Source organism: Choristoneura fumiferana, chromosome 8 (genome assembly GCF_025370935.1).
Source record: "Choristoneura fumiferana chromosome 8, NRCan_CFum_1, whole genome shotgun sequence".
NCBI lineage: Eukaryota > Metazoa > Arthropoda > Insecta > Lepidoptera > Tortricidae > Choristoneura > Choristoneura fumiferana.
Window position 1 is genome coordinate 8241117 of NC_133479.1, and position 14852 is coordinate 8255968.

Consider the following 14852-nt stretch of genomic DNA (forward strand, 5'->3'; position numbering starts at 1 on the left):
CTATTTACCCATCTGTGAGTATAATCGATCCGAGAATCGAGACTAAATCGATGTTTTATCCGACATGTTTTGTGATAATTGCAATTTGCCACCGTGTCCGGGTGGAAGACGGATTGCGAGAATAATTAAATACCCCATGTGTATAGTATAGACAACAATTTAAAGAAAGAAAGAAAACAATCACAACTCCAATGAGCTTGTCTGTCCATCTATAGCAATACCTATAAGGCTTATGGCGGGAGAATTAAGCGATCAAAAATACATTTTGTCGATTTATGTGGAGGAGGGGGGCTGGTTCCTGCATGAAAACACTCATGTTGTAAAGACGTAGTTGTCTTGCACGCAGTAGCGAAGGAGCAAGGTAAAGGGATTCAAGCATTTTTACCGCTCGGTTAAGCCTCATCACCATTTCAGGACTATTCGATAAGTACCACAACAGAAGGGCAAGTGGCAAGAACTTTGGTCGAACTAAATTTGGCATTGGTACTGTCCTAAGTTTTCATAAAAGTTAACGATAAGCAAATCATTCGTATTGTTGAAAAAATCCCGTAAAGACGCTGAATATCAAGTACAAAAATAAAATTTCGATCATATAATTTATGGTACGTTGGCTCAAGTTACGACTGTAATTGTGCTAAGCTGTAACATAACATAATTTACATAATATCGCGAGTAGGTAATTCCATTATTTATGTGTCCGATTCGTTTTAAAACGTTTTATAGGAAAGCAACCACCATAATCAAATGCTTCGTTGCAGGATGCAGGATGCTACGCCGATTTAGCTTTCCCTTTAGATTATTTTATCGTATTCACATACTTAAAGCAGCTTAAAGTTTTTTTTTTTTCAATTAAAGGATGATGAATATTATTTGTAAAGTACGCGGTTGCTTTTGGTTACGATAAATTTGTAATACTTTATTTATTGAGAAGAGAAACAAACGGTCGTATACAAGAATGTGTACAGAAATACTTATGATTAACATAAGACACACAGTTTCCTTAAATTGTAAATGTGCTAAATACAATCTAAAAAGGATTATAACTAAAATTGTTTGCAAGTTAAAATTATTTTATGATGTCGGATTCTTTGCTTAAAGATGTTATTGAATTTTGAAACGTTTAATTTTGGATATTAAGGTAACTTTCGGCATGTATTATTCCGACATCTTAAAATTAATATTATTATTTTATTTTTTAAGTATAACTACATACAATAAGAAATATATTACATGAACATTATATTAAATATAAAGATGCATGCGTCAGTGACATTATAGTTAAATATGTTGTTGAGAAGTACCTACATAGTTACACATTATGATATAAACTAAGTACGGCTAAAGTTATAAGTTTAGAAACCGTTGTGTATTGTATTGCTAATCATTGGAACAACTTCTTCAAAGATACTACTATTAATAAGATAGTACTATTAAAAATATCAAAATTTGTTAGTTTTACATTTTTATTAAAAAGTCTGCAAGCACGTCTGATAAACATATTAGGTATGAGCGTAACATGTTCTGCTAGTAGGGATAGAGATCAATTCCTTTCTGCGACATTGACGAATACGGGCACGAGGGACCTTGAGATAAACCATTTGGAGTAAGGAAGGGATTTCTAACTTTGCATTTAGTATTTTATAGAGTAAAACAGAGTCTACGCAGTCACGCCGATCGCTCAGTGACTGCATTTTATGACGTTATAAAGAGTCTGCGTAATTAACATAGCTATGTCCAGTTCTAAAATCAAGCGATTTCATAAATTTCTTTTGGAGCCTTTCAAGTCTATCGATATGGATAGAAAAAAAGGCTTCCAAACGGCACAGGCAAATTCAAGACGACTTCGGACATAGCTGTTGTATAATATTTTGTAAGTTGATGAATTGTTGAAGGGTTTTCCGAAGCGCAAAATAAAACCTAACCGCTTAAAAGACTTTTCTAGTGTGTTTTCTATATGAGGGATGAATGACAGTTTAGCATATTTAAAATTGCATCTCCAAGTGTATAACAATAATCTATATTTTTCTTTTTTCTTGAGAAATTTATGATACTACATTTATCATTATTTAGGAAAAGATTATTATCGAGGCAGTATGTTTCAAGGTTTAGTAAATCCTGTTGTAATAAGTCACAGTCGGTAAGATTCTTGATTGGTCTAAATATTTTAGTGTCATAATATCAGCATAAAGTAATACTTTGGAATATTTTATATAATCTGTAAGTAATATAATTTATATATAGAATAAAAAGTAATGGGCCCAAATGGGAGCCCTGTGGTACTCCAGAAGTTATAGTTTTGTATTGTGAATACTTAATAGTTTCTTCTTCAAAAGACCTCATGTAATACGGTATTTCACTAATTTGTATATGTTTTATAAATTAAAACTACACAATGCCTGTTATCGAATAGAAAAACAATTTTGAAGCTACCTTTACAAATAACAAAGTTATAAAGGTTTGAAATTCAAGATTAGACAGAGAAAGACATACTGGCATGTGACGTCACACGCCAGTACCGCCATACTTGCTGCATAGAGAAAAGCGTTTGAGAAAGAGACAAGTATAGATTCTTCAAAAAAAAATCAACTATTAATTTTCTCTTCGCTAAACACTATCTGTATATCTATATTTTCATAATAATACTAAGATATGGCAAAATCAGGTTGTCAAATACCGTATTAATTGATTTTAAAATTGCTACGCCCCAACAGAACAGGCCATCATCTTTTATATTTTTTTTGTAAAAAGTGTTGTAATAAATAAATTCTGAATACCTACTGAATACTGAACTTAACATTTTGTTAATTTTAAAATTCTTATGTACGTACAAAAGCAAAGCAAAAATACACATAACACGTCTAACTTACTATTCGGTTGTGTTAATCGATCTCGCAGTGTAAAGAAGCCTGAGTAAAATCACAATTTCTATGAGAAAATAAACGATCAGGTACTAACTAGTATTTAATACAAAGTAAAAAATAAATAAAACACGTAAATAACACACCTTTACCTTTTATTTATTTTTACGAGATCCAAAATTGATATTTTGTAGCTCAGTAAAATGCTGGGCAAAATAATACATATATGAACTCAATTATTTCATTAAGTCTGAGTAAAAGGACATTCATACTTTGTTAAAATTATATCACAAACTCTGAGTATAGAAACCCTAAATTAAATAAAATGAACTAATTTCCAATAATTAAATAATGATGATGTTGATAATGATGTATTTATAAAATGCTTCTTTTATTTTTTAATTTTTGTAGCATTAACTGAACTAGGTATACTAATTTCGTATCTCGTAAAAAACATCTAGTATGTAAGTATGTAGTAGTACCTAGCCTTGTCGTGTGGCAGTAGTATAAATCTTAATAAGGTCGTAATGGGTAATGTAACATGTAATGTAGGTAACTCACCGTTTAGGCACGCTGATCCGCCGCTGCCGGAACAGGTGATCCATTGTTGCTGCTCTTTGTTCCTCGGACGCTCCCACACGGGAAATTACTAACTTTCACTTGATCTCAAACTGCATTTACGTCCATTCGAGTCACAGCTTTTACGTACAGTATTGATATCCAAAGCACTCACGTTAGATCTGTAAAAGAAAAATTTATAAATATAGTTATGGGTAATAGTTTTTTTTTTTACATTTTGGTTACGATTCGTAACTATTAAGTTCGTAACTTACGAACTTAATAGTCTAAGGAGGACATTGAGATAGATTATAGAAAACTAGACAGACTTAGTTAACAGGGATAATATCATTATGACATGATTTTTAAATACTTCCACGTATACATACGAGTATTTGTCGTAAAACATTTTAAGACTTTTGTTTGTTCTTCGATTCGAGAGGTATCCTTCGCTTCCAAAAGCAGGTAATGTAGTAGCGAAGAAGCAAAGTAAAAATAGTACACGCGGTTCATTCATTTATATGGACCTCCGCAAAGTAATGCCTAAATCAATTGAGTCATATAGAAGCAAAGTCAGTAAAGTCCACTTCAACTGAAAAGCGTACAAAATATTTGACCCAAATATGTTAAAAGTAACACGACACGAATGCATTCAAAGTTTCTAGAGTAAAAAGTAAAGATGTCGCTGACTTTGTTTCTATTTTACTTAATTATTCGAACGAGTTAGATTAAAGAGCGCAATGTTTAATTGTTGATAACAATGCATGGAAAACACTGACTCCTACTCACAGATCTAAGTTCTAGTATCCACGCAACTATTAATCGCCCACCACCAAGGCATAAATGGCCATGTAGGAGTTTCATTTCACAATGAATACCATAAACGAATGTTAGAAAAGTGATATAATAGCACGTAAGAATGTTTTGGCGAGATTACTAGAGAAAGTGAAGGCGAGCCAGTCCGGTGCTCTCCACTGTGACCGGAGCCGTCTTGTATTTAAGTGTCATTACCTACGTAGTGAATCATCTTTAATCCTCGCTAATGCGAAATGAATTCGCATATCACGCTGATCGTGATGCTTTTTCCAACGTGCGAAGTGCGTGTGAGTGAGCACGGTTTTCTAAAAAAAAATATAGATGAGCGGCAAATGTTGCCAGTGTGGTTTCCTCGCATAAGTACCTCGGTACATCTCAACACTTAATACAAAGTGATCGAACGTCATCGTAAAGTGTATATTAAAATAGCTTTTATAATAGATTCTCGCTGCTCTACTTTTTTATTTCGCATGAGCATTAGCATGGCCTGACTCATAATTTTTATGTTGATTTGATGAGAATGTGATTCACATATAATTTGAAATATATACCTATGTTGTGGACCAAGTGATAAATCGGTAATTTTTCGTAATGCTCGGGAGCATACGTTAAGTACAAAGGCGAACTTATCCCTGTAAGGGATCTCTACCAGTCAACCTTTGAACCATTCAGTTAGGGACATACATACAAAAGTGAGTTTTAAAGTTAAAATAGATAGTGGAAGCTACAGTACAAAAATTATGGTTAAATTGATTATAAAAAAATCCATCCGTGACGATTCAGTTTCCTCGATTGTACCTTCGTTACTTTCTTGTATAAAGGTTTGTTGTTCATAACTATTGTCTCAGAGCAAACAGTCGCGATCTCAAAACCCCGATAAGCCGGCAATGACATTCGATCTGTCTAAGTTACGTTTGTATAGTCATTATGGCAAGTACACAACCTATGTACATAATATTTATTCACAGCTACCGGCAAACTTTGTATGTGGGTTGTAAGCGGATTACTATCACATCATTACGGCCGCGGCATCTAAGGCCATATCTTCATATTAGTACATTATAATAAGATCAACTAGAACTAAGTTTGTTCATCGTTAGTATCAGAGCAACTCTCTGGCTCTGGTTGAGTTCAAACGCGTCAGCGTATTGTGGTGATGGTGATAGATGGGTTTGTGTAATTTGTGTGTGTTCTTACAGTGCGGAGGTGGAGAAACTGCATGAACACGCATATTACCTTGCATAAACTTAGCTATCGTAAGGTCGCGGGTGAGCAAAGAAATTATTTTAGTTCATTGATATGGACCTCCGCAAAGTAATGCCTGATTCAATAAGTTTTTTCTTCATTCAATTTTCTCGACTAGTTCATGTCAAATAAAATTCATTTCAAGCGGTATTTTTGTAAGCAACCAATATTTTTGTCTGTTCGTATTTCCTGGATCTGATTTTGTAAGTTCACCTCAACAATCGCAATTGTTTTTAATTTTCTTCGATCTGAACATTCCTGTATTATGTATATTACTATTTCTCGTAAAAAAAAATGTTGGATTATTGTGTAAAGCTATGTATTTGAACATATAAAAGCATATTAAAACATAAAAATCAGCAGAGCAATTTTTCAGTAGAAGTTACAGTGCAAAATGTTAAAAGTTAAATTTGCGGTATCTCTGAAGTCGAAAAACAATTGGATTCTTTTACATACATATTCTAAGTAGTACATAGGTACGTATGCAGAAAGAATTTCAGACTGAGGATTTTTTCACAGAGAGCTAAAAACGATTTTCATATTCAGGTAAAAGTACCTAACTTCTCGTAAAAAAAGTTGTTGGATTATTGTATAATTATAATCTGTATTACCTATTTTCATCATGTGCCAAGTTTCATAGACGGGGGAATTTTTCGTAAGTCTCCATACAACAAATCTTCTCGTTGACTAGAGTAATTACAAATAATAGTTAGGTACGAATCAGTGCATAGGTGTACCTGACTTACTTGTCATATTTTACGTATCATATCATAATTAGGTACATGATATTATGTTAATATACCCTAAATGCTCTATAAGGCAAAGCATATTTTGGTAGCAGTTGTTCATAAATTCGTTATTTTTTTATATTATTTACATCCTGAGATATTTTAATACATACATGCGAGCGTTTAGATTACACAGTTATAAAATATGGGACTAAAGCACTTAAGTATATACATTAAAAGTAAAGATTATGAGCAAAATAACTAAGCTATAAAAATATCCCATCCTTCCGTGTAATTTTCTATAACCGTATTTTTTCCTGTACTCCATAAAATACAAGTAAGTAGACCTTTAGCTTTAGTAAAAAATATAAAAAAATAAACATTTTTGCCTGTTAAATTTAAATAATAAGTATAATCCTATCCTAGCTGATAATTTGAAACATAATCAGTTGCATTTCATTAGGTACTTAATTTTATTTCTAAAAGCGCCTTCAACCTCGACATGGGCAGAATCCCACTAGTTAATCCCACCAATAATTGATTTACACTAAGTACAATGTACATCCTTACAATAAAAAATACAAACAAAATTATCCCACTGTCAAATAAAACAAGTTACGATTACCCTCGAATAAAAACCTAAGCACCTACGATAATTATTATAAAAAAAAATTACCTAAAACAAAATAATCCAGTTGGTTTTTTAATTTTCACACTTGGTAACACGTTTTTTTTACAGTTCCAACAACTTTCTACCGCGTGCGTGCATTTGCGTTCGCGGAACACGCTGCGCTGTGGCGACCGAACGCGAGGCAATGTACAGCCACACTGCAGAATAGTCTTCGTTTGCCCCCAGAGCTCTACAAGTGCCTGGCCGGCCTCTCGAGGGCGACAAGGAAAAACGAATAAAAGTTCAGACTGAAACAGACAATAAAGCGTTTCATAGCGTACTCGTAGCGCACTGTTCGCTCTTCAAAATGCTTTCTTTTTTTGAGACGGATATAGTGCTCCTTTCCGGTCTGTACCGAAGCCTTTTATTTTTTTGACGAGGGTGAAAGCGCTACAGTTTTATTTAATCACATAGGAAGAGGGCTTTAGGACGAGGCAGTATCATACACGCTTTCAAAGTGATAAATTTATTAGTATAGGTATGACCAGGGGTACTCACGTTTTTTTTTGCCACGATTTTCAAGAGCCTGATAAAAATCTGAAAAAGCAACGTCGTTAAGTAATTGTAATGGAACCTTATTACGAGTATGGTAATAATATAAATTATACATTGTTTACAAATGAATAAATATCGAATAATTTGATATTGTCCACAGCGAATCGATAACGTTTTATATAAAGTATATTTCATGTTTTAGGTACTGAAATAATCAGTACCTACCTAGATTTTTTTTAGGTAGGTACTGCAGCATTACAACGCTGCATGTGAGTTGCGTGTTGCATACTTTTTGGTTATTTTCATTCGTTTTCACTGGCCGGTTTTGTGCTGGCTGTTTACGTCTTAATACTATGTAGTTGATTTTTGGTTTGAATTTTGAAATTTAAATTTGTGTCTTGGCTGTTCCTTTGGCGTTTTTGTTTTATAGAGTCATTCTTTGAACATTGGTTGTGGAGTGCGGAACTCTGTTTTCTGTCCTGAAGAGCTATTTTTTTTGGAAATTATAACCAGTTTATCAGTGCTTATTCATCTGTGCCGTGTTGGCGACGTTATAGAAGTGCCGCTAGTTGGTGCCACAACCGTTTTTCTACTTATTTTCGACATATTTCCTGCTTTCCCGTGCTAAGGAGCACCTTTTTCTGTATCGCCGATTTTCCATCGGGTAAGTGTTTATTTCATTGACGCCTAGGGTCGTTTAGGCTAGGTTATTTTGCTTTGTTGTGGTCTAATTTATAAAATTCTTTCCAGCCCGACCGTTACCCCGGCCAGCCAGAATCGGGTGTCATCTACCGGACCTTTTTTCCGTACGCTTGGTTGCGGAAGTTACCAGCCATAGTCCTGCAGTATTACCACGCAGGCTGTTGAGTCGCGTGCAAGAGGAAGGAAACCTGTAACCATACACTTTGGTTCGAATAAGCATTCTGTTCAGTGCCTATTTTTATACGTTAGGTTTCTCAAACTTACATTAGAGCGTATCATTTTACCCTTTTTTTTCCTTAAAAGCAGCTAGTTTCTACTTTCATGCATGAAATTAGGTTTAACTAGGATTTTACAGCCAGTTTTCATCGTAAAGGGTACATTTGCTCCTAATGTTTTGAGGGCCTAACGTATTTTTTACTCATCTTACCGTTTCCAAATTCAAATTCAAGGCTTACCATAAGCGCTTCCGTTTTTTCGGTCTTATTAGGACTCTATATTTGTTCGGCACTAATTTGTTAAATTGCTTGTACCTGATACACTTATTAGCCATTCAATGTTCCGCCTCGCAACGCGTGTTCTATCAATGTGTTTATATTTTTTTACAGGACTTTCGGTCTGTTTCTTATATAAACTGTGTTTTGTGTTTATTTTTTATATATCTTTTGGTTATTTTTTTATAACAATTTTATTGTGTTTGTGTTTTTTTTCTTTTTGTGCGGCTTAAACGTTTAATAAACAATATTTTGTGATACTAAATTCTACGTTGTTTAATTTATGCCGGCCTGACTAGGGTCTACGGGCACCTTCTGTGTTCATGGGCTCTTAGTTTTGCTGCATAAATTTGGCGCCCGACAAAAGTAAGTAACTTTTAAATATAATTGAAATTCAACTCATATGTTTTTTTTGTTTCTTCTGGGGGGATGCTGGTCGCTTTGCGACCATAATATTTCTTTCATTTTTATGTTTCAGGCCTTCATTAACCCAGTTTTATTTAAAGTTTAATGTAGTTCGTGCCCGCTGATACTCTTTCGTCCGTGATCGTGCTGTGACATTTCGTGAGTGCCTCGTTTAGCCTTCGGTGTGATGATGTATTAAAATTTATTTACTCTGCGTGATTTAAATATAATAATAATCTGTTAACATTTTTATGTGGTTTTTTATTTATTTTCCAATGATATGACCCGAGCAATTTGTTTTGTAGCTTGTTTTCCCGTAGTTAACACCCGTAGGAACGTGTAAGGGCCCTCAAAGGTAGGTCGACGTAGCTTTTTAGACAGACTTTTTTTGATGTTTTTTGCTTTTGTGTTTGTTTGAATTGTTCTACGTCGCCTGCATCGTGTGTTGCTCTTGCTGGTTTTTTGGGTTTTCTTTTCCTGGCTTTAATCTGTTTTTTAGATTGTGTTTTTATCCTTTCGTAGCCTTCAGTGTTGGATAGGGTAGTTTCTTTTTGACGTCCATCATCGCATCCGGAGTTGATGTCGAACAAGATCCTCGTCTTAATTCTTCTATAATTATGCCACGTCGGTTTATTGCGCCGGATGAACGGGAGTGTTTCTACGTTTCTGTTTCGGGCGAACGACCTCCACATCGTGTTTTGCAGACGCTGTATAAAGGAAGGGCGTTCTTAATATTTTACCTGATGCACAGGAGTGTTCTTACGCTTCTGTTTCGGGCGAACGTCCTCCACTTTGCGTTTTACAGGTGCAGAACATAGGGCGTTCTTAATATTGTTCCTGATGCGTTGTTACGTCGTCATGTTAATTTGATTTCGTTCAACGACCGTCCTAGTGCTACAGCCGATCAGTGGTATAGAAGATCTACCGTGGTGTTTTAGGGAGTCCTCAGTAGTTTCGTTTTGTCACTGCTATGCTTTCCGAGTCTCAAACTTGTTTATTTGTCGTGCTATGGAGTCAGATGTTTTCATACGTGTTCATATAGTACAGTTTTCATACGTGTTTTCATTCGTGTATTGACCAGGCAACGTCTTATACCCCCAATTTTTTAATGTACGGACGTGAGATTGTTTTTTCTCGTCACGTTATTGTCCAGCCTGAGGATCAAGATTTGATTCGCAGCCGGGAAACGCGTGCAGAAAATCTAGTTTCTCTCCGTGACGTTTATTCTAGGGTTGCAGACGCTTTGGCTCTCGCGTTTCAGCGTAACGCCGCTCGGTATAATTTAGGTAGGATGTCCTTTCGGTTTAATCTCGGCGATTTAGTTTGGCGAAGGAATTTTACTCGTTCCAGTGCTGACGAACGTAGAGGTGGGAAATTCGCACCTCGTTTCATTAACTGTAGAGTTACCAGGTTGATTTCATCGCAGGTTTACGAACTTACAGGACTTTGGGTCGCAGTGTGTCGGTAACTATCACATCAAAGACATTTTAAAATAATTTGGGTTTTCCAGATGTTATGGATTTGTAATGGTAGTTTTTCATTTATTTTCCAAATCCTAAAGTCGTGTGTTTCCTGTCGTTTCGTTATTTCGGCCTAGCTTCACTATTCCGTTGGTTAATACGATTTTCCAAATCCTAAAATCGTGTGTTTCCTTTCGTTGCGTTATTTCGGCCTAGTTTCGCTATTTCGTTTGTACACGCGGTTAGTGATTTATTTGCAGACCGTACTAAATTTTGTAGGTGTGTTTGTCCGTTTTCATCGTATCTCCTGAACTTTTCCTCAGGTGATTGCTAGTAATGTTTGTTGCCGTTTGTCATTAGTTCGTTCAGTTGTACGTATTTGCAGATTTTGTTGTTTAATTTATGCCGGCCTCACTAGGGTCTACGGGCACCTTCTGTGTTCATGGGCTCTTAGTTTTGCTGCAGTACTTACTGAACAACTGTTTTACGTTTGATTTAAAAGGCAGTAGCGTTTAACGAGCACTGTAGGTATAAATACTTTATCTAAAAACATGTCCATTTTTCTAGAGCATCTATTTCGCGTGCCGTCCTGTTAGGGTTACCAACCCAACCATAGATTAATGAAAGAAGTAGATATTGTAAATTTAAGTTACAATATCTATAAAACTACCATTGAAAAGTAGAGAAAAACTGTATTGAATTTGAAGTGCGAGTAGAGTAGGAGGTAGGTAGACGCCGCAAAATGATCCATTAGATTTTAGGTAAAAAAATATAGGCCTGCCTGGGGATATTTCTTGTCTCTAGACAGTTTTGAACATTTTAATACTTGGGCATAGATATTACTACTGTGTCAAAACATCAAATTAGTCTACGGATAATGAGTACCTGTGCCAAGACTTTTTTGATATGTGCACATGTGACAGGAAGTCCCGTTCCTCCAAAAGTATTACAATTTATTAATATTATAACAAAACAAATTATCTTACATAAAAATAGCTTAAGAAAGAAAAACTTTATATAAAATCTTTATATCGGCAACAAAGGTAGAAGAAAGGTAGTATTTCACAAGTGATTACAAAAGTCGGCTCCCAGGCCGGGAGTTGTGGAGGTTTAAAGGAAAGTCATCTGTCCCGCAATAACCATTTTTCAATTCAAGGTATTTTTTTTAAATTACCAACCCTAATATACAATGTGCACGCGCACGCGATTGCAATGCAGGTAATTGTTACTCGTAACCGATACATAAAAAGTGCGCGGCGGCCACGGCCACGGCCACTCCGAGGCTGCGCTTTGGCAGAGCTCGGTCTTTTATTTAGCTCTGGTATATATGTATACAATGTACTCTATGGGTCAGGTATTATGAGATTTCGCTTGCAGCTGCGCCTGTGTAAAACCCTTTAATGCAGAAGTTGATATTTATCTGAGATAAAAGTTATCTTATGTCATGTCCTAATTCGAGCTAGGCAATTTATAGGTAGAGTCATTCACGATGACGCGTGCCGTGGTTCTTATTGCAATGTCATTAATGGCTAATTTTGACAAAATCACGCGTCTTCGTGGACGACACTAGGTATATGAATGTAAAGTTTGTTGATTCTGTAGCTTTCTTTAGCGTTAACAAATAACAGATGCTACTTATATTACTATGACTTTTTCTGTCAGAAGACTCCATAGTTGGACACTGAGTGATTCGATACTTACTATATTTTTCTAAGTAAATGCTTTACCATTTTTTACCACAGATTACATCAGAAAACAACAAATAAAGCTAATTGTCAGATTGGTTTGTAAGTGAAAGTGGTATTTGATCTTTTAACTCTTATAGACACTGATCCTAAGGGCGATAAATGAATTTTTAGGTCGACTATACTTTGCTATATGTATAACTATTTCAAGGCTTTAAATATCTTACTACCATACCAACGTAAAACGTATATTTTTGGCCAATCTTTCTTTGCACATTTTGAGCAAGGTAGGCAAAATATTTAGATGAAAGAAATGGTACATTTCACCGTATATTCATTGGTATATTCTATCAAATTAGGAATTGGAAAATATGATTACCTACTGAAAATTTTTCGACAGAGTTCCAAATTGACATCCAAAACTGTTTTATTTAGCAAATACTCGTAATTGCGAAATAATAAATAATATATATAAAAAAAACGAGGTGAAAAATAAACAATGAAAAGAAACATCAAAAAACTGTTTTATTCTTAAGTTTTTTTTTCATGGCGACGAAAATAAAGTTTGATTAGATTGTGATTAAAGATTCTACTATGAATCTAGCAAACTGAAATAAATCATCTTATTAAGTCGCTTAGGGGCTTAGTTTATTTTTCATTAGGCGAATTGTATGAGCGGGACCAGCTTTAGAACATTTTCGGGAGTCTCGTCTTAATTAAGCACCCAACGCGTTATAGCATTACGCAGTGCATGCTTCATACACTTCCTCGAAATTCTCGTTTGGCTGTGGTTACCAAACGGCCGACTGAAATGGTACTTATAAAACAAATATTTTTTGTGTCGACCAGCAATCGAAAAATACTAATAACGGTAACGAAAATCACATTATGATACTGTAGCTATAATCACTATGATACATCACATTCAAAGCTGTTTGATAGGTAATCGCCGGTCAAGCACTCATCAGCCTATTTTGTTATTATTTGCTCGTTAAAGATTTGCTGTAGGCAAATCTAGAATTAGTATCTCTTTAATAGTTGGGTTTGTCTGTAGGAAACTGTGGTCGTTATTTCAGGCAGATCATTATTTTCTCGATCTCTACAAACAAGCTTTCGAACAAATCAGTTCTAACAGGAGAGGTTAGCTAATGGAAACGAGTAAGAATACGAGCAGACATTTTCATTTAATTTACAACATAGTAACACTACATATAATATTTAGGTAAATATTGTACCTAAATATTACCTGCCTATTGTATTGTGACGTAATTTTATGCTACCAAAATACTTATGCTTAAGGAATTAAATATTATTCAGAGTTTCCTATACATTAATCGTTCCTATAACTACTTACGCAATAACTCAAAATGTTACTAAAGTGGTTAAGTTACCTGTTCTTTCCGTGGACCCTTTACTTTATCTTCTGCAGGCAGCTAGTACTTGTCTGAGTACAGGGCTAAAGAATATAAAAAGTTTATATGAAGGGCTAACATTTTTCACAGAAAATTGTTGTCATTCATTATGCAAGCAAGCATTTTATTAAACTAGGACCTCTGTTAAAAACAGAACCGACTACAAAAAACCATGAAAATAATTTTCATGAAAATTATAAAAATAAAAAAAAATATTTTCATGGTTTTTTTTTGTCGGTTCTATTTTTTGTTATAATTTTTTTTCACTCTTTTTAGTGTAGAAGATCTAAGATACAATAGTTTAATGTCAACTGCTCGTCACCTTTTACGAAAAATTGCTTTTTCCGATACAGCGACGTTTAGTATTGAGGAGTCCTGGTGCTTCATCACCCGTTCCACGTCACCATATGAATTACGATGAGCTTAAATTGCTTAGCAACTGCGTTAAAGTAGGTAATTGAAATTCAACCCGTGAAGTACCTACCTACTTGTTATCCAGTAGTAGCTCCGTTGGTCAAATTTGGTCTTCGTCATCAGTTCCACTTCACCAAATGATGATTTTTAAGAGCAAATGCACGAGTTAATCTTCCGTCTTTCTCAATTTTTAATACCTTTTTGTTAAGCTACGTTACTTTGTCACGAATAAATGATTTATATTTCTATTTCTATTTAGTTACTACTAAATATATCGAAATTACCATAGGTGTTCCTGCAATATTTGAAGAGTTCCCTCGATTTCCCTAGGATTCAATCATCAGATCCTGATTTGGTGCTTATGGGACCTAATTGATAGCTTTCCTAGTCGAACGAAAAAACATTTTTCAAATCGGTTCATAAATGACGGAGTTCTGAGATAACAAACATAAAAAAAGTACAACCGAATTGATAACCTCCTCCTTTTTTTGAAGGTGGTTAAAAAAGAATCTCTAACAGAATGACATGTGGGTCACCGGGATGCCATATTTTATTGTGTTTCAAAATTTAAATAAAAGCGTTTACCGCTAAGATACTATAAACGCTTAATGATTTTATTAAGTTCCACTTTGCGGTATCCGACCACGAAAACGACGGTACACGGAATGGTGTTGGCTCTTATCGGTGCTTGTTGCGTTGCGTTACATTAAATCTGACTGTGTTTTTGGGGCATAGCGGCATATATGACAGTTTAACAATATTAAAGAATTCCAATGAAGAAGCTAGTTCTTACTCTTAACTTGAAAGTACGTGGGAAGCAACCATGACCAACCTTAAATGAACAAGCGTCGGACCTGGCGTAGACCACGAGGAGCAGTCGCTCTGGCATCTAGGAGCCAGGTAGCAAGGGGCG

General features: G+C 35.0%; 1 protein-coding gene across 1 annotated transcript in view; it reads right to left on the reverse strand.

Moving 5' to 3' along the window:
- Positions 1-7157, reverse strand: part of pip (heparan sulfate 2-O-sulfotransferase pipe) — a 91123-nt gene extending 83966 nt beyond the window's left edge. Inside the window, exons 1-2 of the mRNA XM_074090979.1 lie at positions 6882-7157; positions 3420-3598 (exon numbers count right to left, since the gene is read on the reverse strand). Of these exons, the coding sequence (XP_073947080.1) occupies positions 3420-3463 (44 nt within the window). The 5' untranslated portion in view covers positions 3464-3598; positions 6882-7157. The remainder of the gene's footprint in view (positions 1-3419; positions 3599-6881) is intronic.
- Positions 7158-14852: the final 7695 nt, after the last annotated feature.